General features: G+C 41.8%; 2 protein-coding genes across 4 annotated transcripts in view; both read left to right on the top strand.

Annotated features, from left to right (window-relative positions):
* The first annotated feature begins 1,403 nt into the window (after positions 1–1,403).
* Positions 1,404–8,408, top strand: ercc4 (excision repair cross-complementation group 4). Its single transcript, XM_051418372.1, is given in 11 exon segments — positions 1,404–1,732; positions 2,798–2,978; positions 3,601–3,796; positions 3,941–4,148; positions 4,363–4,543; positions 4,665–4,796; positions 4,913–5,017; positions 6,339–6,552; positions 6,554–7,000; positions 7,114–7,226; positions 7,341–8,408. Coding segments are annotated over 11 exon segments (2,700 nt in total). The 5' UTR covers positions 1,404–1,555; the 3' UTR covers positions 8,087–8,408.
* Positions 8,409–9,674: 1,266 nt separating this feature from the next.
* The window catches only part of mrtfba (myocardin related transcription factor Ba), a 24,418-nt gene continuing 11,363 nt past the window's right edge, over positions 9,675–22,729 (top strand). For 2 of the 3 annotated variants that reach the window (XM_051416909.1, XM_051416908.1), the window contains exons 1-3: positions 9,675–9,833; positions 16,008–16,095; positions 17,550–17,797. In XM_051416909.1, the coding sequence (XP_051272869.1) occupies positions 17,635–17,797 (163 nt within the window). In that variant the 5' untranslated portion in view covers positions 9,675–9,833; positions 16,008–16,095; positions 17,550–17,634. Of the gene's footprint in view, positions 9,834–16,007; positions 16,096–17,549; positions 17,798–21,382; positions 21,789–22,729 lie in introns of those variants that run through there. The other variant, XM_051416910.1, reaches the window with a different exon arrangement.

The following is a 22,729-nucleotide window of genomic DNA, read 5'->3' as shown; positions in this document are numbered from 1 at the left end:
ACTAAAAAAGATGGACCAGAGCCTATCGGCTCAATTTTGGCATGGATGTGGAGAAGAGGGAACGCTCCTCCATATGCTATATGGCACTGCCCAGTCATTGAGTCCCTATGGAGAGAGGTGGCACATTTCCTGTCAGGGATCCTCAAAGTTGACCTTCAGATTTCCCCTATAACATGCCTGCTCGGGGCCCCTGCTGAGAATATCCAAAGCAATAAACACCAAAGAATGGTTGCCCTTGCGTGCCTTTCAACAAAGCGTATGATTTTAATGAATTGGAAGGTGAGGAAACCCTCCTGCTTCTCCAGAGATAGATGGCTGGAGGAATTCCTTTTTCTCTTAAGCATGGAAAGAGCCACCTCCATCCTTAGGGAGTTAGATGAGGATACAAGCGAGCTCTGGGTCAGCATAAGATCCTTCCCAGGTGTACAAGCACACAGATACTTTTGTCCTGTTTAATTTTTTCAGTGCAGTATGCAGAAGGTTACTTCATTCTATACGCCAAATTACTTGCGTATGCACTGCGACAGACAGCGGAGCACCTTCTCTCACAGGCTGCTCCAGCTCCGCTGTTGAAGGGACAGATACAGGAAATCTTTCCTGCCACATGCCATCACACTGTACAATAACAGCTAAAACTCTGCTCATTATAATACACCCCCCATCACCTTATATGTTTTATCTGTTCACTGCACCTTATATTTTTACTTTGCACTACAATTATACCTACCGCTTATTTATACATTTTTTATATTGCATTTTATATTGCTTTTTTGCTATGTCTAGGTTGTTCTCTTTACTTGTGTTGTTACTGTGTGTAATGCTGCTGCTACACTGCAATTTCCCAGCTTGGGATCAATAGAGTCTATCTATCTATCTATCTATCTATCTATCTATCTATCTATCTATCTATCTATCTATCTATCTATCTATCTATCTAATCTACGAATATGCACATTTTGTTCATTTCTAAAGTTTCACTGCATGGACACAAGATGTCTCCTACTTCACTCTAAAGTCCATTCTCAGTGTATGTATGTGTGTAGGTAAGTTTATACATACATAGTGGACTAGGATTTACTCACAAACTATTTGTGATGTCCCAACTCTTGTCTGCAGGCCCCGCCCCTTACAATCTGATTTTCAGTGAGCACAGAGAAACTTCAAACTCCACTTTCAGCATCTGAATGTGAAAACATCCTTCTAGTGTCAAACTCTGCACAGACCTCATTCTGCACAGTGAAGATCAAACATCCAACTGTAGGAACAAGAAGAGAAACACATATTTATGAGTGAAGGGGGACTTACAACAGTTTTTACCTGCTACCATCCTCCATGTCACTAGATGGCGCTCTGCCCTTTATGTCACTCTCAATTACACGTCCTCGTTTGGTTTTTTTTTTAGTGTCACGTGACCGGACGTGCAGTTTCAAAACATTGAAGCACAGGCGCTAGCAGCCTTGTCCACTCTGTCTCACAATGATTTCAGTCGCTTTTAGCTAACATTTATCACTGAGAGTGAGAGAAAACCCAGAGGTCTGTCTTCTGTGGCTCCAACATGGCGGGCCCGCTGCTGGAGTTTGAGACGGAGATGTTTCTGAGTCTGTTCAGCAGTGACGGGCTGCTGGTGGCGGCGGAGGGGATGGGGATAGACCGCATTCTGCTGCAGTTCATGCGGGTTTACTCGGAGCAGGACAGCCTGGTTCTTCTGCTCAACACAACCACACCTGAACAGGTGAGGAACGCGAGGCTGGATGCTAGCTTACCTGTCTCTCTTGGACGCTTCATAACTTCAATATGTGTGTTACTCACTGATAAACCCTCATAGAGCTACACTGTGCTACTTTGTAGATTTATTCTGAGACATTTAAACAGGGTGGCTGTATAAAATAATCCATAACCACCAGTATCTGTCCTACCAGCATTTTCTGCTAACACAATACTCTCTTCACGGCTGTCACTTTGACTTGTCAAAGCATTAATGCTGGCTGCATCCCATTTAGGTGAGCCAGTTCCAGGGCTCTGGTATTGTACCAGCCCACACACTGTCTTCCTTACCACCTACTTAATGGACTGGAGCCATGGTTAATGTTATTATTTATTCTTCTCTTGCTTCTTATGTGTCAGAATGTCATGAAAAGGGTCTAAGATTATATAGTGTGTACATTTCCTGCATTAAGATGTCTAAAACCCTAGACCTATGTTTTGTTTTTTGTCGTTGTTTTTTTTTTTTGGTTGTATTTGTGTATTTACATTTCCAGCTGTGTTCCAACACAGAGAAATGTGTATAACTGGTATTTCCTTTGCACATCTGCCAGAAGCAAAAATGTACTTTTTCTCTGGTTATAAGCGACATTTTTATGACACACTTTTTAGATGTCGGTCATTTTTAACTCTATATTTAAAGTGGATGAAGGATTTTAGTTATCAGACATGTGGATCTTAAATGGATTCAGATCTCTGATAACAAAAATCTAAAATCCTAGATCCTAGATGTAATACATCTCACAATACATCTCATTTAGGCTGCCTTCTATCATTAAATACTTGAATTTTGCCACACCACCAGACAGAGCAGCCAGATCTATTGTACTGTCGGACAAAAACATCACTTAATAATTTTACCCAGTTAAGTTGCAGTTGTGTGCACCCTGCCCTTTTTTCACAGAAAACCCTTTTGCCACACAATTACTGTGACCTAAATGGTACACTAGACAAGATGATTTTTGAAGGTTCCTCTGGCTCCAACCAATGTGTAACTATTGAACAAAATCCTTTATTTCTCGTCCTCCTTTCTCAGGAGTATTTCACAGAGCAGTTGCGAATAGAGGGTGTGACCCACCTGCCCAGGACAGTCACCAGCGATGTCCAGAGCACTGAGCGCTACAACGTTTACACTGCGGGAGGAGTGCTGTTTGTCACCAGCAGAATCCTGGTGGTCGACTTCCTCACTGACCGCATCCCGGCTGATCTCATATCAGGTCAGACCACTGTCTGATCATGGCTGAAAGGAGAGCCATGTTTGTTTTGATCTTATTATCACTAACTATTATTAGTCTGTTACTTTGTTTTTGCTGTTGGTGTACTTGCATTTGCATCCTATGTCAGTTACAAGGGTAACACTGTCCACTAAAACACTTTATACACAAAGTGATTGACAAGTCTTTTTATATGGGAACAAGAGAGACAATAAATAATAAACAATAAAGCCAAGTCTATCATTTTTGCTAATGTTGTTAACAGAACAAATCAGTCAATATCCTAAATTAGAGTCAGTGGACAAACACAAATAATACACAGTTTTTATTATTTTTTTATTTGAAAGTAAAACTCTTAATGGTTGCATATGTGAAAATGCCTGTAAATTATGTTAAAAAGACCCCTTTAATTAAACATTTAATGTTAAGTTTCAAGGTAGCTGTTCCATAGAATAAAATAACAATAAACACAAAAAGTAGTGGTAATTTCATCCAAAAAAGATTCAAGAGATGTAGTATTTATCGCTGGGTAAAGCATTGCATTATATTTTACTGGTTTTTCTGGTCTCAAACAAAACCAAACAAAAGTAACATTCACAGACTACCTTTGTCTACTACCCCTCAGGTATCCTGGTGTATCGTGCTCATAAAATCATTGAGTCGTGTCAGGAGGCCTTCATCCTTCGTCTGTTCAGACAGAAGAACAAGACCGGCTTCATTAAAGCCTTCACTGACAAGGCCACGGCCTTCTCCTCGGGCTTCTGCCAGGTGGAGCGGGTGATGAGGAACCTCTTCGTCAAGAAACTCTACCTGTGGCCCAGGCATGATAAAACCTAATAAACCTTTTTCTCTGCAGACATTTAGTCATAGCTGGATGTGTAAATAATAACATTCATGAAGACTCCCGTCCATTTTTTTTTTTTTTAACCTTTTCTCTCTTTACCTGCATCATTCATTCACATCAGGTTTCAAGCATCAGTAAACACAGCACTGGACAGGCATAAGCCAGAGGTGGTGGAGCTCAATGTGTCATTGACACCGGCTATGAGGGCCATCCAAAGCTCCATCCTGGACATCATGGGTGCCTGTCTGAAGGAACTGAAACGCTACAACCCCACCCTGGAGGCCGAGGACCTCTCCCTGGAGAACACGCTAGGCAGCGCCTTCGACAAGGTCTGTCCCTGTGTTAATCACACACATTAATACTTTGGAATTAAATTTATTGTTGAAAAGAAATAAAATGTTCGGACATTATTAATGATAAATGTATTGAATGGTGGAAAAAAAAAAACAGGCTCAAAACACTGTAGTTGTGATACCTTGTTGATGCCCTGTATGTGAGCTGAATTTCTATTTTTAAGGTTGCGTTTTCCTTACTCCCATACAGACCATCCGTCACTACCTGGACCCTTTGTGGCACCAGCTGGGAGCAAAGACCAAGGCCTTGGTCCAGGACCTTAAAGTGCTGAGGGTTCTCCTGCTCTACCTCACCCAGTACGACTGTGTGACCTTCTTCAATCTGCTCGAATCGCTGCGCTCCAGCCAAAAGATCTTTGGATCCAATTCAGGTAAACTAGCTGCTCTGAGTATTTACTTGGAAGTACTTGGGTTAAGAAATTATACTTAATCTTTGTTATTAATCACCTTTATCCTTCTTTGATTGCATGTGCATGTTGTTATAACCATCAGGGTGGTTGTTCCTCGACTCCAGTACCTCCATGTTTGTGAATGCCAGGGGCAGAGTGTACCACATCCCTGAGAGCAAGAAGAAACTCAAAGTGGGAGCGGAGGCAGAGAAACCAAAGTCATCCCCTGCTTTAGGTAACTGACCAATAAACAGCTCTCTGACTTTCTTCAGAGTAGATATCAGCAACGACACCTGCTCGTGTTTTGATGTTGAAATGACTAAAGGCTCTGTGTAATTCTGTGTGTTTCAGAGGTGAAACGGCGACTGGTGCTGGAGAAGAGCCCAAAGTGGGAGGCTCTGACGGAGGTACTGCAGGAGATTGAGAAAGAGAACAAGAGCTCTCAACATGAACCAGGTTAGAGCTCAGTTCTGTTAAAGCATTATAAGGGTCCATGGATTTGCATATAATGTACTACATTAATAGAATTTCATAGCAGCTACCTTTTAGTTTAGAAAAAGTGGTTATGTTCTCTATATAAAGTACTTTTAGTAAATGTTGGCCTTCTACATAGCACTAACATAAGAAAAGGATAAAAGAAAATTGAATTCAAATTTATATTTAGAACCAGCAGCGAGGCCAGCCCGAACACAGCTGACATTTCACGAAGTCATCCTCAGGGTGTGCTGGTTTGTCCTGGTTTACTGCCATGTGCTACTGCTTTGTAGACTACATCATACTAGGGATGGGTATCAAAACCCCCTATTAAATGGCCCCGGACCTAAATTAAAGACCTTAGTATTGATAAACTCCGACGTTACTGGTCCTGTTGACAGTATTAATTATTAATATTATGAAATGAAGACATTTGTCTATGATGCATTTACTCTATTCCCAATCCAAAGGAGAGATCTCTCGCTCGGAGCGTGTGATGTGCGAGAATCTCTGTGCCTCTCTCTCACACGTGCAATACACACACACACACACACACACACACACACACACACACACACACACACACACACACACAGTGACCTTGTTCTGTTCTTCTCTCTAAATGCTCAAAACTCCGATTACACTTCACTCGAGTCGATGCAGACAATGCTCGTTGCCTGAGGAGAAACAAATCTTTCGCATGTAAGGGCGGAAACACAAGCAATATTTTCCAACATCAAGCGAAAGCACATCACATAGAAGCAGAGAAATGTGCAGTTTCCAACTAACTACACAATGTAGCTCGGTTCTCAGTGCCCCATCCACTCCAAGTTATGTATGCTAGCAGCCTAGAGCCCACATGGAGTAAATTCTGCATAAGTTAATGATTAAAAGTAACCATTAGCCAGCTGATTGTTTAGCTGTACATTTGGGTGTGTACAGAAATTAAATCAGACATGGCCAGAGCATCCTCTGGACCAACAGAACATCATATTGTTAGCCACCATAAATCAATAACATTGAGGCAATGTAGTTGTTAATTACTATGACTTAAATATATATAATTTATATACATTACAAGGAAATAAAGCAATGAAGTGTCCTGATAGCACCACAGCTACTAATGTTATTAGTTACACCTGTATTTGATGAGTCCCAATATCCACTGTCAAAAAGGTGTATTTATACTTGCCACGTATATGATGACGATATTTCACTGTTAGTTAACAGAAGGGTGTACACACTTGCCTAACGCTGTTGTTCGTGTGTGTATCTGTCTAACTGCCTAACATTTCACCCCCAGGTCCAGTGCTGATCTGTGCCAGTGATGACAGGACTTGTGCCCAGCTGCAGCAGTACATCAGGCATGGGTCTGACTGGCTGCTTAACAGACTATATGCCCGCACAATCGGCAAACTGGACTCTGCTGCAGCCGCTGCCTTTGAACTTGACTCGCACAAAAAGGCCAAAGGCTGGCCTAAAAAAGGAGCCAAGGGGAAGGAGCCTGCACAGAAAAAAAACCGCAAAGTCCACAAAGAGTAAAAAAAGGCCAACCCTGACCCTGACTCAGATGGTGGGGAAAGAGGAGACAGATGAAGTGCCGGTCATGGGCAGCAGTGGGGATGATGATGAACTAATGGAGGAAGAGGAGGAAGAAGAGCTGAAGATGGACTTGTCATCAGATGCCTACTATGGCGTCCTAAAGGAGCCGCTGACCGTCATTCACCCACTGAAAGGCCTCACTGACCCCCACAGCTTGACGCGGGTTCTGCATGAGGTGGAGCCCAGTTTCGTGGTGCTGTACGACGCTGAACTCAGTTTTGTCCGCCAGCTGGAGATCTACAAAGCTAGCCGGCCCGGAAAGCCACTCAGGGTGTACTTCCTCATCTACGGAGGCTCGACAGAAGAACAGAAGTACCTGACGGCGCTATCTAAGGAAAAGAAAGCCTTTGAACACCTCATCAGGTCAGAATCATTTCTTCCATTTCTCTGTCCTAACAGCACCTTAGTATATGTTGGTGTGTGCTTTGTTAAGGTTTTGGTTCCTCATTGCCGCTCGTATATGTGTTTTTTTGCAGGGAAAAGGCTACTATGGTCATCCCAGAGGAGAGGGAGGGACGAGAAGACACCAACCTGGACCTTGCTAGAAATTTAGAGCCTGCCAATGCCACCACCAACACCCGCAAAGCAGGCATGTCTACTTTGAAAACTCAAGAAATGTACTCTTTTTTTTGATTGTCTTTGAATTTGGTGTCATCTCAAATGTGTCATTATTTTGTACTTCCATTTCCTGTCCAATAACCAGGAGGCCAGGAGCAGGCCAAAGAGCCCTCACGAGTCATTGTGGACATGCGTGAGTTCCGCAGTGAGCTGCCTTCCTTGCTGCACCGCCGTGGCCTGGACATCGAACCCGTCACCCTAGAAGTAGGTGACTACATCCTGACCCCGGACACATGCGTCGAGCGCAAGAGCGTCAGTGATCTGATTGGCTCATTGCAGAGCGGCCGCCTCTACACCCAGTGTCTCTCCATGACCCGCTACTACAAGAAACCAGTGCTCCTCATTGAGTTCGACCCACAGAAACCGTTTTCCTTAATGGCCCGATCGGATTTCCGTCATGAGATATCTTCTAACGATATTTCTTCAAAACTCACTTTACTCACCTTGCATTTCCCACGACTGCGTATACTCTGGTGTCCCTCTCCACACGCCACAGCGGACCTCTTCCTGGATCTAAAGCAGGGTCGCTTTGAACCCGATGCTGCGGCAGCTCAGGCAGTCACAGCCGAGTCAGACATGGTGGCTGAATCAGCAGACCTGTACAACCCTGGACCTTATGACTTCCTGTTGAAAATGCCTGGGGTCAATACAAAAAACTATAGGGCACTTATAAAAAATGCAGACAGTGTGGCAGATTTAGTCAAACTCAGCCAGGACAAGCTAGCTGAAATACTTGGCAATGCTAACAACGCTAAGTTGTTGTTTGAGTTTCTGCATAATGTTGCTAACGTCCCTGCCCCTGTGCAGAAGGCCAAACAGGATAGGCAGTAAAGCACCTGACTAAGGTAAATAAATATAGATCCTAGCATCAGGATTAGTTTTGCATTTTAAAACTGGATGAAAATAGTGTGACTGTAGAACCAGGTAGACTGAATTTGCTCCTTGTATTTGTAAAGTGTGAGTATTAGTAGAGTCATCAGAAGAGAAATTTGTATTATATTAATGTACAGAATGAACTGAAATAATTCAGGTTTTTCTATTGTATTTTGTAAACCACTCGAATGCAAACATTATTAACATTATTTTTTTTAATAACGTTGAAATAAAATGTTTTTACATTCTGAAAAAATAAAGTTGTCTTTCGAGAACAGCACCTAAAGGGTACCGCACTCTTAAAATATACAGTAAACATTTATTTTAGGTTTTGATGAGGATGTGACCTTTTCTCACTTTTAGCAACTTTCCTTCAGTTACTCATCCAACAAATTAAAACCACCAATTCAGTTTAGTGTTCCAACATCCAGCATTCACATCACAGTTTCTTCAGAATTTGCTTCTCAAGTTTCCTTTAGACCTTTCATCCACTAAAGTTTGAAGACTTGCGAAACGGAACTACACACCTAAGCCCCGGTGAGATTTTTTTTTCCATTAACAGCAGCTATATGCACCATTTTTTAAGCCAACAGAGATAATAGCATGCCTAAAACTCATCATTATGAAAATGTTGATGAATGATAGTTGCACAGGAAAAAAAATAGTCTACTTGTATCTAATTGTTTTCCAGCTGTGTTCATCATTCAGAAAACCATAACATAACAAATCCTGAGGATGACTAATTTTCACTCCTGCCTAAAAAGAAGCAAAAGTCATTTTTACTTATCTTTGAATTTTTTTACTGTACAGCTTCCTAATCTATTTTATTCTCCAACTATGCTGGAGTAGAGTCCACAGAAGGAATGTTGCTGACACATCTACATGTGAATCCTTATGTCATTAATGTAATAGATGGCAATACGTCCCCAGTAATAGAACTTTTGCTCCATTGATTTTTCCTGGTTCAGTTAGAGAGACTGAGGGGAAATTACATAAAATTTAAGTTGTTTTAAAAGCTCTAACATTTGTGGCTGGAGCCCAAGAAGCCACTCCTCCTTCCCACCCATGAACTACACCTATTTTTAAACCTACTTTTACCTTATGTACTAGTTAAAGTCATCCATTCCAGAGCATGTTGTTGTTCTCAGTGTCAGATGCACTCCTTCAATACGACACACTTTCCTGACTGCAAGTGGTCTTTCATTGTAGAACATGAGTAATCTGGCTTTACTTTACCTTTAGATTTGTACTTTTAATTTCTTAAGTGAAATCTAACAGCAGCATACAAAGGATACAGAGGGAATGAATGAGGATGCCTGATTTTACTCTCCTCATTGTGGAGGTCTGACATTGTCACTGTAGCAAGTAATATAAATAATATGTGAGAACAAGAAGCAGATGTATTTGCTGATCATTTTCAGAGCTAAGTGGTGGATTTGTGGTGTTTGATACAGTAGAAATAATAAAATGCTGATACAGATCCCTCCGCCACTCCCCCCGACTCTTCCTGTCTGACAGCGTCATTACGTCACTCTGCATCCTAACCTAGACCAGTCGCAGCCATTTTACTCCGCGAAATAAACTTCAATCTCATAGCTAGAGGGGGGAAAAAAATAAACACAGAAGACAGCTCCACTGACATTAATGGACATCTCTTTGTGAACCAGAGCTCGGGCTGATTCGGGTTCCCAGTCTTCGTAATTCGGTAAGCCCACAGACCCGGAGCCGCGCTGTCATGTTTTTAGCATGTTAGCCCGTGTTAGCTAAACCGAGCTAACTGGCGAAAACTGTGAGGAGGTTGTTGTCGAGGAGGGTTCGCGATAATGCAGACAGAGACGGGCAGGCGAGGCTCGGCAAGACTACACAGCAAAGCAGGAGCGACGAGGCTTTAACTGTAACTTGTTTTGAGACATGTTTTCTAGTCCCAGCTATCGTGGCCACGCCAGCCTTTTCCTTGTCCTTTATGATGGGCACTATCTGCTGCTCACTCACCTGTCAGATTTAAAGTAACTAGCCGCCGTTAGCTGATCCCACACCCACCCGCCTCCACCACTGCGATAACAGACAGCCATGTCAATAATAACACCGCTGGGGAAATGTATTTTTGCTGTAAACTATCTACTTGTTAAGTTACTATTTGTGAGTGTGGTATAGACTTTGTATCTTATATCAGCCATTTCTTCTTGAGCCGGGATGCTCTGTGAATGACAGTTTGATGGCGGGTTGGCAGCCAAGTTACTCCGGTAATACTAACCAGGCACGCTGTGTAATGAGGCCCCCCTCTCGCCTGCACAAACCTCATGATGTTATCTTATTGCCTGCCAATCGATTGGAGCGAGGACAGTGAGGTAACGCCACTGCTGCAGCAAATCCAACCAGGTCGCGGTGTGTGTGAGTCATACAGGCAGACAGGATGTGGTGGGTTTCAGTGGCGGGCCTTTCCAGTCAAAGTCTGTCTGAAAAGTGTGAATTGTTAGCTTTTATTTAAACACTATGCACTATGGTTGGAAGGGAAAGTAATTATCCCAAGGCTGTGAGCCATATATCCCTGTGTGTTTGGCTTATTTCAGCCTCCTGGTGTAGTATTGGTTTGCATCACTTTAGACTAGGGTATCCATGACCCTCCATCATATATGCTCTCCACGTGCTGAATTAAATTAAAATGAAACCAGATATCACAATGCAGGCAGACATGTTTGTATTTTATAGTGTTTGATTCTTTAGAATGGGCTTCCTCCTTCCTCCTTACAGTGATTGTGGCTAACTGGACTCTACTGGGTTGCAGGAGTTATTAGTACTGACATGCCAGAGTTATCTACCCAGAGAAAAGGGTGCCACCCTGGGCAGTTTCTTCAGGCTTTCTTTTCTCGGAAACTACTTTACATAACCTGCCTACATTATTCTTCATTGCAGGCAGCGCTCTCTTCTGAAGTGTAGCTAAGTTGCTGCTGTAATGGTCCTTCGTTTCTTAGGTGCAGTCCCATAGTTTTAGGCTTCCAGCCAGTGAGACCTTGTTTTTTTTTGTATGTCCGATCCTTTTGTACTGTTTTTAGAAGATCTTTTCAGAGAAGTCCACAAAGGCAGGCAGGAAGGAAACGACACCACACGTCTGTGGGAACAGAGCAGAACGGTGACTGTAATGAATGAGCCACAGTTATGACATCATTTGTCTTATCTCTGGATAAAAGAAGACATTTTTGTTGGACTAGACGTGGACTATTTAAGGCCCAGAAACCTGCATACTGAAACTGTATTTTATTTATATATATATATATATATATATATATATATATAAATATATTATGTTATGATGTATAGAATAATGGCGTTTAATGACGTCACTTTTGACATACCCCATTCTCCCTTAAATACCAGTGACATTTTGAAATCTACAGCATAACCCAATCTAAAACAACATGTTCCTAAAATAACATGCATTTATTATTATTATTATTATTATTATTATTATTATTATTATTATTATTATTATCATGCAATAATGGAATTATACATGACCTTTCTTTGTTTTGATGTAGGCAATATATATCGTCATTGAGTTTCATCACAACAGAAACCAGACCTCCTTGAAGGTTCATGGTTTATTAACTCTCAGACCGAGGCTGCAGTTTTCAGTTATCTCATGTTGTCAGTTAAGTGAATGTGTGTGTATGTGAAATGCCTGTGGGTATTTCATCACTCGAATGCTTCACAGCCAGGCCTATTTGTAGTAAAGTTGACCCATGACCTCTTCTCGTCAGTATGCAGAGACTGGAAAGTTGTGTGTTACTGTTGTGGATACATAGCTCTGTGGTTGAACATTTGAATGTCTGCAAAATAACTGATTTGCTGAAAACATGACTGTGAAATGCTGGTTGGACTTTGAATATTGTTTCATATCCTGATTCCCCAAACAAGAAGTTGTATGTTTTTTGTCCAGTCTCATCAGCCTTAAGAAAGGGCCTTTTGCATCTTTTATGAGTTTTGGGGACACCATAGTTTCTCTTACATGCTTGGAACGGGAGGGTAAGGTGAGGGGTGTTCAGTGGGGCTGCCAGTGAAATGTCAATGATTTAAGTCCTCATTCGAGAAGACCACAAGTTGAGTTGGATTTTTTCAGTCGAATCTCTGCACTTTTATTATTTAGCAGCGTCCTTATAACAGAGCAATGCAAGAGCGACAGCATGTCAGGCTATACACAAACAAAGTCTCAAATTGACCACAAATCACCAAACTAAGATGGAGGCAGTCAACGGTGACAGAAACTGAGGGTTTGTGTACTCCAGTCTGTTAGTAGTCAGTAAAGTCAGCTAAACCTCTTTTGAAACAGACGGTGGTAAAATGTCCTCTACTGCCATCCACTGTGGTTGACTCATAAGCTGACAGCACTGCAGCATCCCAGAAGGAGAGACGCTCCGTGGTGTGCTGGGATTTTGTAACTGAACTTTGAGCATGACACAGACTTTGACTTTCTCTGACTGTGTGGAAATCTGATGTTTTCATATTACAGATGACGAATAAAAGCATTAAAACATGAGACTCATGTCGGCTGATAAAAAAAATATTCGTATTTAACAGCCAGATCTGATTCGACGGACACAATTCTGAGTCAGGTAGAGCCCTAGTACGGTATTCAGTGGGTTGCAATCTGCTAGATTCCACTAAATCCTTTACACTGGTCCTTTAAGACAGTAGAACGTCATAAACCCTCTCACCTGCATTGCATACTTTTAGGCCTTTTTATAAGGTTGTGACAGAGAAAGAACAGCCTCAGGACTGACACACCTAGATACTGCCATCATACTGCAAAAATGTACGCTCAAATGATGACCTAGTTGAAGTCTGATCTTCTAGTGCTGCAGTTATAAAAACAAAGATGAAACCTGAAGCCAGTTTTTGTTTTCAGTCCGTCATAGATTCCACCCCAGTTGATTTAGCGAGGTATGAGATGCTAGCATCGCATTGAGCTCCACAATAAGCATGATAAGCACCTAATGTGGTTCCTCATTAGCTGTATGAATACACATTGAAAATGAACTGCTTTTGTCTCTGACAGTCATTGTCTTGATGTTTGTTTCTGATGTTGATACAACATGAATGTTGGCAACACATTTAGCATGAAAGCAAGCTACGTGCTGAGGGAAGGGGCGGGCAGATTTGTTAATATCTCTGTGGTTGCACAGTACAGCATTGATAATTGACATAAGCATGGGCCACTGCAGAGACCCTGCACATCACCTGTGCCAGGGTTTAAATAACAAACACACCCAGTGGCAGAATAGTCAACACTGCCTGGTAGCAGAACAATATGACTAGTGTCATGTGACGTATCAGCGGACAACCCAAACCTTTTTATAGCCCTGACCCGTCATTCATTGTTGAAACATTTGTGGAAAAGTAATACAACATTACATTTGAACATAAACATGACTAGCAGGCGCCCATGTCTCTCTCACCCTCTACGTTTGATCCCACCTTTGACTTTAATAGTGTGTTTACTGGTGTGTACAGCAAATACTTGCTTTACCCTTTCATGAAACACATGGTACTTGTTGCCCGTGGCATTAAAAGAACAGTGCACGGCACAGCAACACGCAGCGCTCGCCATCTGGAATCCACCCTTTGATTCTGCCAGGGCAGCGCCGATGTTTATCCACCAAAGCCTCGTCAGCCGTGACAGTCGTTTGCTCCATCTTCTCTTTTTCATAGCCCCAACAGATAAACACACACAGCATGTAGTACTTCGGCTGCTGGAATCCTGCTGTCACCTTAGGTTCTCCGTCCTTTTTTTTATGTCGGTACGCGATTATTTTGGTTTTAGTATTGCGATTTTTGTTTTCTATTACCATGCCACACACTTGCAAGGAGTCAGCATTGATACAAGTATTGAAATACTTGTGAAAATAGTGCATCAGTAGTGAAAATGCTTCAGAAATCGTAGGACCTGAAATTAGTTTTTTCATAGCTTTTTTGATGCTGTGGTCGGGGATGAAACTACATAAACAAACATAACAAACAAGCAAATATCAGAGATGTAGTACAAGGACATTATCTGTGTCAGTACATTGATACACCCATCAAACCCCAATCATGTTAGCTAACTTGTGTAATAAGCATATGTAGTGAAGAGTCCTGAAAGCTTGAGTGTGTGCAGCCGATTGATTCTTATTCTGAAAGCCTCTCCCTCAGACTGCAGTGTGATGTTACATTACAGCTCTTCAGTCATCAGAACAGAGAGTTTCTGTTACCTCTGCACAGTGAATCCACCTCTATTATCATAATGCAACCCTTAACTTATCTAGACTTTACCCGTTGGAGCTGTATGTTAGAACATAGTACAAATGTATGGCACCACTCAGGAAAACATAAAGACTGTACTATACGATAAGACATTTGCTTATAAACACAACAATGGGCCTCATCCGCCTATCCTTTCATATAAATCTTGCTATTTTATCAGCGATGGCATTTTTACGAGCTTCTGGCAAGGGGGCCTGCTGAAGCTGAGTGTGCCAAATAACAGCAGACAGACAAGGAGGTACACTTCATGTTGGTCCGCTCGTCTGTGCTGCCTCACTTGGGTGGCAAGCTAACGTCAGCAAGTGAGTCTGCAGATTTGTTGTCGATGTAGAGTTGGACAGCTGCTTTGTACGTTTTAGACAGATGCAAGCTGCTTCTCAGACTCTTTAGTGTCGCGATTGTCCACTCAGGACAGCTTTGATCCAGGCTTTGCTCTGCACTGTCCTCCATTTTCATAGTTAACCACATAATATTTCTAACTTAGTTTACTGACAGGTCAATAAGGCATGCCATAGGTCAAGCTGACAGTGGAGAGCCCTCTGTTGAATCACCAGGCAGACTACTTTAAACCATCTGTTGCAAAAGTGAACCACATTTATACATATTGTACATATGTTCGAATAAGAAGTGACAGCCCTGGGGCACTGCGGTAGCTCACCTTTGTTGAGTCGTTGCTGCCACGGACACAGGTTCGACTCCGGCCTGTGGCCCCTTTTGCTGCGTTTCATCCCCTCTCTCTCGCCCACTTTCCTGTTACTCATCAGCTGTCACTGTTGTTTAAAGGCAGTGAAAGTAAAATAAATAAATAAATAATAGAAAAAAAATTGACAGCTCTAGAATAGAGCAGATCATTGTCCAGAGAATTCACAGCTAGCGGGCATGTTGATGATGTTAAATGGGTTGTAGCTGCTTCGTACTCTTTTCTGCTTGCCTATAAATTCTTTACACTCTTTCGTTGATATTGTGAATACGTTCAAATACATGTTGTATTAATATCACCGTGAAAACAGTTGACTATAGACTGCTACAGAAAGAACTGCAGGTTCTGTGAACATTCATTTTCAGGCTTTGATCCACCCTGAAGTGTCTGCTAGTTTAATTCAGGCATCTTTTAAGTGGTACTTGTCATCTGTTTCATTCTCTGCAAACACCTATTCAAGCAACATTAGTGTCTGGTCAGGCACTGTGTTTTTTTATTTGATCATTTTTAATGGATAATAATTTGTAGGCATGATATCACATTACTTTCTTGTAGTTATTCGTTTCCCTTTTTTGTAGTGTGTTTTGCCCTAATGCCGTCTATGAAAAATGCCACTGTTTCAGTGTTTCTGGTTTCTTTTTTCATCTTGCTTTCTGTAATATATATATATATATATATATATATATTTATCTTTACAAAATGCTTTTTAAATTACCATTGACAAATGGAACTTTTTTGGGATGAACACAGGAAGAAGGACCAACAATAGCAATTGCATGCTGCCTGTCGAAAACCAATTTAAGAATTACATTACAAGACTGAAAGTTTTGATAGACTAACGCATTTTAGATATTCATGTTTATTCTCCTTTCTGTCTACCAGGTTTGACTCCATGGCTTAGAGTGACTCTGGACTGCAACTAGCCTGGACATCTGTTTCCTATTTCCCTTGCCGTCCTCTGCTACTACAGGTATGAACTAATCAACTAAAAAAGACTTTTACTCTCAATACATCAACAATTGGTATACAATTACAAACATAGCCTTTGGTTTACCTTTGTGTTGGTGGAGCAGCCTGTCACCAATTTCTGGTTGAGGAGGTTGTGGTCATGTATTTCTTTTTCACCATCCCCCCTCCTTTAGTATGTGTGTACTTTCGTCTTTCCTTCTCTTTCATTAGATCCCAATCAAAATGTGGATCCCATAAAGCTACTTTGAGCTAAGAATATTAGCTCTAGGGCCAGATACTTCAAATGGGAATCAAGTGCTATTTATCTTTCCACCATAGTTTGTGATCCAACTCTTTGTTACTACTGAGATCTGTCACACAACATCACTGAGGTTGAACTGTTGAACATCAAGGCTGTGATTCCGTCTGTAGTATGGTGTTTTAGTGGCACTCAATCATCATTAAGGGGACAGAAAGTGGCTGCGGGTCAGAAGCCAAGTTTTAGAAAGTGGGGTAATTTTGCAGTGGTGACCGGATTCATCATGCACCAATTCAGATTGTTGGTAAATAGCCAAGTGAACTGGGATTGACTCCCATGTTAATAGTTGATATCTGATTGGTGGGGCAAATTCCTGTGTCACTTTACGTACGGCAAACAACAAAAAGTCCGCATATGTTTGTGAAAGTATATTTTCAGAGCATTCTTTATACCAGCAGATCAAGAGATCATGAAACATTTGGTTTGGGATTTGTTGCGTTTGGATACATGACATGGCATCAGCGTTCACCCACCAGAATGGACAGCCTTCAGACATGTTATCCCACATAGTCTCCCTGTGCCGTCTAATGCCTTTGGCACTTTAAGTGCCTACAGGGAGAAATAAAAGCAGCCATAGGAACACAGTGGTTCTCATCCAAAAGCAACACATCAGGATGGTTAGTAAAGAGTGCTTAGATCCTGGAATGGATGCATGTGGGTGCTGCTGGAGAGCGATAAATAGCATACACATTGAGACTGAACAGTCTGTCATCTGCTGGTTAAGAGTCTGTTGGGAAGCCATGGATACTAAACTGTTTGTTTTGCTCCCTGAAATGTTTCCGTTCCCTCTGTTTGAAACGGCCACAGCGACGTCATATTCCAGATTATGAAGCCTGTCTGAACAGAGAGAACATTCATGCATTAACTGGCGTTGTTTCGCATGAGCAGCGGTTTGAAGTGATTATTCAGTAATAATAGCCAACCCAGCTCGTTTAATGAATAATTTGGGCTGCGACTGAGCTCTTCCAGATGGCTGAAATGAAATGCCACCCTTAGCATTTCACCAGTTGGGTGAAGTAGTCATACCAACAGGATGATGGTTATTATTCTGAATTACTGATATTCATGAGGAGCCCACAAAGTATCCTTGAGTTATGTGTTCGTCCTGTTTTTCCCTCTTAAGTCATTCACTACTCTTCTTTCTTTTATCCACGCAGGTAGCAGTGAGACATATCCAAAGGGACAGTGACCCATACCCCTATCGCTTGCCTGGGACCCTCCGCAATCGCCTCCAGAGGCAGGATGGAGCCCCAGGCCTCTCAGGGGCAGCTAGGCGCAGAGGGGGGCTGTGGGATGTTGAGTCTGCTGTTGCCCAGTCCCCAGAGCGAGGCGGTGACCCATGAGATGGAGGAGTTATCGCTGCAGCCCACACAGAGTCTGCCTCCACTCAATGAACGCAAAAATGGTGAGGACGTGCTGATGTACAAGCCTGTCATGGCATGCTAGGACAGAAGTTACATTAAACAGACCAAAACAATTCTGTACATAACAAAGGGGGTATTAAATGACAGGCCAAAAAAACATTAAAGAAATAATATATTCCACTTTTAATTATTCTTAGATTTATCAAGTAAAATGTCCCAAATTCTGTACTGGCTTCAGCCTCACAAACATAAAGATTTTGCTAGCTGAAGTTGAAGAGTTTGTTTTTTAAGGCATCCTTTCTCTTTATTAAAAAACGGATAAACCTTTACGTTATTTCTTGCCATAGTAACTCTTCCATGCTAAGATGTTTTCAAATTATATTAATCTTTTAACACATTCTATATATCTCATATGTATTATTTGTTTAAACACATATTGCACTATGTTACACATTGGCTACTGTAATGGCTCAATGAAACTCAGATGAGTCAGCAAGGTGATAGTAAAACTGTCACTGTCTCGTGGTTATTGCAAAATGGCTGTGTGCAGCTGTCCTCTGTTTGGCTGTGAACACCATCATACTTGTGCTCTTAATTCTGCCCCTGATTTAACTGAATGATCAGTTGGCACAAAATGAAATAACTGAAGAAACCTCACTGATCACAATCAAGCCAAACAAGATGCTGCCTGCATACTGTAAATAGAAAAAAAACATCTCTGAAAACCATATAAACTTTTTTTTTTATAGGAAAACATGAGACAACAAAACAATAACAATAGAGGGGACTTAAGGGTGTAATTGAGGAACACAAATTAATTAGACAATATGATTGGATCTCTAAAGACCCAAGGAATGCATATAGAGGGTTAAAAATGTGGAGCAACCGCCTCCCTAAATACATTCACAGAAATTAAATTCCACATAAATCACACACACAAGCATAACAGCTGATATATGTAATAACATTATGCTCTCTGCCTTTGTTGCAACTCCTCCAACATGGTGGCACGTACTGTGTGTCAGCCCTGCTTAGTCTTAAATACCCTTCAAACATAGATGAACTACACACCGTTCAAAAATGCATGTACACATGCACGTGGGCACGTAGTCCTTGAATCAACTTATAAGTGCAAGATGGACAATAAAAGTCCTCAACTCCTAAAACCTCCGTCAACTTTTCTTTTGTACAATGCTCAAAGAAAATTATCTTCATGCTAGTCAGCCTGCATGTTCGCTTCTCATCACCCTCACGATGTTGGTGTTATTTTAGCAGCCACATGGGACTGACTCAGACGCTGATGGATGGGTACGTGATTAACAGGCTTTAGGAGTGGGTTAGATTCACTGCTGCATTTGCCAGTTCCTAATCATGGCTTAGATGGTGTAGGGAGATCAGTCCAGTGCAATCACTGCAATATTGATCACCATGCTTAGGAAAATCTAATTTGTCAGATACAGTCAACAAACGCAGGGTGTTTTAGCCAGATCTATTCCAGACTGGATTAAACATGTTTCGGATAAATGTAGGATTCTGTGCCATTGTGCACGGTGGCTGCTGCTGTCTGTAGGAGAGCGCAGTAAGATGTCTCAACGGTGGAAAAATCTTTGTGGAATGTCAACAGTAGTAGCACCCACTCATCATCTTGACTTTTGTCATTTCCCCTCCAGTGAGAACACACACCTCATACTTTCCACCCTCTGAGCCATCCCCAGCACTTTGCCAACCGCAAAGTTCCCTCTCTCATATTGGTTTTAACATGCAGGTGTTAATCTGTCTGCCATCATGACAGGTCTGAGTGTCTGAGACCACTCCAGTTGTGTGGGGGGCAGGAGGCCGTAGCTCAGAGTCTGGAGGAGAACTGCTCTGTCAGCAGAGTGGGAAGTCAAGACTCAGGGCAGTGAGTTTGTTGTGACAGGGAATGAGTTTGGCCGGTAAGAGGTAGCCTGTGATGTGAAATCAATAAGGTTATTGATGAGAGCAAAATCCTGCCGAGGGTTTCAAGGAGCCCACAGGTTGAAACAAAAGATAATCTCAAGTTTATTAAGTGTATATTGCCCAACTTTTAGACTAAAATAGGATCTCCACATGATAATCGGCTACTTTAAAATAGGAGTCCTCAGAAATAGTTTGAGTAGTTTATAAATAGTAAATGTTTCTGTCAGTCTTGACAAATGTGAAGGAATAGTGCAACGTTTTGGGATATAAACTTATTAGCTTTTATTCTCAGAGTTAGAGGAGATTGCGACCACTCTCATATCTGCCAATTTAATATGAAGCTGGAGCTATTTTAGTGTTAGCTTAGATTGGAAACAAAGGGAATCACCTTACCTGGCTCTGTCCAAATTTTAACAAAATCTGCCTACCAGCACCTCTAAAGCGCATTAATTAACACCTTCTATCTTGTTTGTTTCATTTGTACAAAAGCCAAAGTGTTAAAACAGTTACCAGGGTTATGTGTGGGACAATTTCTTCTCTGGTTGCCTGGTAACCTCACGGTGATGTTTTTACACCTCCGTTTTTGTACTGATTAAACAAACGAGATATAACGTGTTAATTGGTGAGTTGAAGAAGTGCTAGTAGACAGATTGTGATTTGGACAGAGCAAGGCTAGCTGTTTCTTTCTGTTTCCAGTCTTGATCTTAAGCTAAGCTAACCGGCTGCTGGCACAATGATTATATTGATCAGTCCGACCGTCAGTAGACTGTATAGGAAGGCCAGAGCGAGGGCAGATTGTCCACTAGTCAATCCATCCTTTTTCGTTTAACACATTTCATCAGTTATAATGACCAACTTGTGTCTTATTCGGGTTGTTGAATGTTTTAAATCCACCGCTAGATTAATATTAAAGCGCTCACTTTTTGACTGCAGGTGAAACAGACGCATTTTTATGCTATCCTGTGTTTGCTCCATTCATCTGCTGACCAGCCATATATGTGTGTGCCTATCTCTGTGTGTATAAACAGCTTAGTCATGTCATCCAGCTCTCCTCAGCCTGCTTAGGTCACAGGTCGGCATCTGTTTGTCGAGCTGAGCAACATTTCCCGGAGGAATTCAGGACAATGCCACATACTGGAAGTCTGCATATATCACCTTAAACAAACATGCCCGCTGCATACCTTTCTCCAACTACTTACTGAATTCCGAATTGTTCATTTCATTCAGGGATGTACAGCTCTTTTCCAACAAACCTGCAAAATATCTGTTTAAACAGGGGCCAGGGTAGATGTCTGTAAATGTTTCACTACACGTTTAGTTGAAAGCTGCAGTATTCCCAGTCAAAGTACACAAAAGGTTACAGTTTGATGTGCAACAGTTTGATGCAATCAGTGGTCTCACCCTGGGAGACTTTCACCCAGTTTATGTTCATCACCTCAGGGTGTTTATGACAATAATGAATGGTCACCAGATAGATGAGAAACACAAAAGATGTAAAGTCTGTCACGCCAGCTGCTTCCTGTTGAAGCAAGAGAGTTTGTTTTTCACTGTAGGTTTTGGCCCTTCCTGTGAATGGAGAAGTGTCTTTACTCATGATCAGTATTGACTTCATGCAAATCTGCATGTCTTCCAAGTTAATATGCTCGGTACGGATTTAAACTCTTGACTTTTCTTTAGTAGTTACAAGGAACCAGCATAGTTCTTTACTCCAGGCTATGTTGGGATTGCCGTCAGGCAGAAAACAAACCCATCCCAAACTGAAAGAGTAAGAGAGGGAAGTGAGTGAAGGAGAGGAGGAGGGGGTTGTGGCCCTGCAATAATAAAAAGGGGAGGAGTAGATGAATAAAGGACGGGCCTAATGTTGTCTCTGAAATTTTTAGAATCGTCACAACACTGTGGATTCTTATCATTCGCTTGATCATGTTGCACTGCAGCTGACGGGATCGAGAGAAAGGCTGACACTTTGGGATCAAATAATGGTTTAATCCCTCAGTTGTATTTTGGACTGCTCAACAGGCCTGGAGTCTCAGTGTAAAGAAATGGCCTGTATCGAGGTAGAGCCACTCAGTGACTGCTGCACTCACTTCAGAGCAGGTGAGCACATGCCTTCCTTGCTGTAATTGTCGTGATTGCTCAACTGAAGTGAGCTAATGCTGTTGCCAGCTTGTCCGGGAGTTCTGGAAGTGTTGAGGGTTGATACAACATTGTTTACGGAGTATTTTGGTCGTGGATGACCTCTTGTGATTGCTTCATACCTCGTGCCTTGTTTTGTTTTTGGGAAGCAGGGGTCAAAAAAGATTTCAGGACATAATAAAAGCTTGGGAAATGTGTTAAGTTAGGCTTTTTAGGAAAACAGAATGAAACACCATCCTATTCTGAAAGGCTATATATGAAATTCTCTTGCCACTAGATACCAAATTAGAGCACCGGCATGTCAGACTAACAATGGGCGCTACAGCCGACCAGATTCCAGCAATTTTATCTCGTAGAGGATCGTAAAACACCCTTCAAACTGAACGTAAACAAGATCAAATTCACCAAAACCATCTTTTCCTTCCAATAATCACCATTGCTAGTTTGGTCGAAATAAATCTTTGATTTACAGTTAAATGAGAAAATACCTGCGTTTGACTTCAGCTAATCCTTGGAGAAAGTTTGCCAGATTGTTTTTCTAAGTTTCAAAACAGCCCGTATAACACTATCGGCTGTCACCAGACACCATAGACAGAAACAGTAATTCCGCCTTGCATATCATCATTACATCGTAACTTCATCTAAAGTGGACCGAAATCAAATAAAACTAAATAAAAGTGTCTTTGTTAGTTTTCCCACAGTTCCAACAATCACCAACCTCTGCTTTGCTTGAAATAAATCCTTAATTCACTGACATAGATGAGAAAAACAGCAGTTTCAGTTGCTCTCCTCACTTACACGTACACGGAGGGACTCGCATGCACTATAATACGCGGCTGGCCAGATGGCTTACACACTGGCTTGTAAAAAACAACGCAGGTAGAGGAAGTGTGATGTCCTTC

The sequence above is a fragment of the Dicentrarchus labrax genome, unplaced genomic scaffold (genome assembly GCF_905237075.1).
Source record: "Dicentrarchus labrax unplaced genomic scaffold, dlabrax2021, whole genome shotgun sequence".
Lineage (NCBI taxonomy): Eukaryota > Metazoa > Chordata > Actinopteri > Moronidae > Dicentrarchus > Dicentrarchus labrax.
The sequence above is the reverse complement of the archived record's forward strand: the minus strand, read 5'-3'. Positions and strand labels throughout refer to the sequence as shown.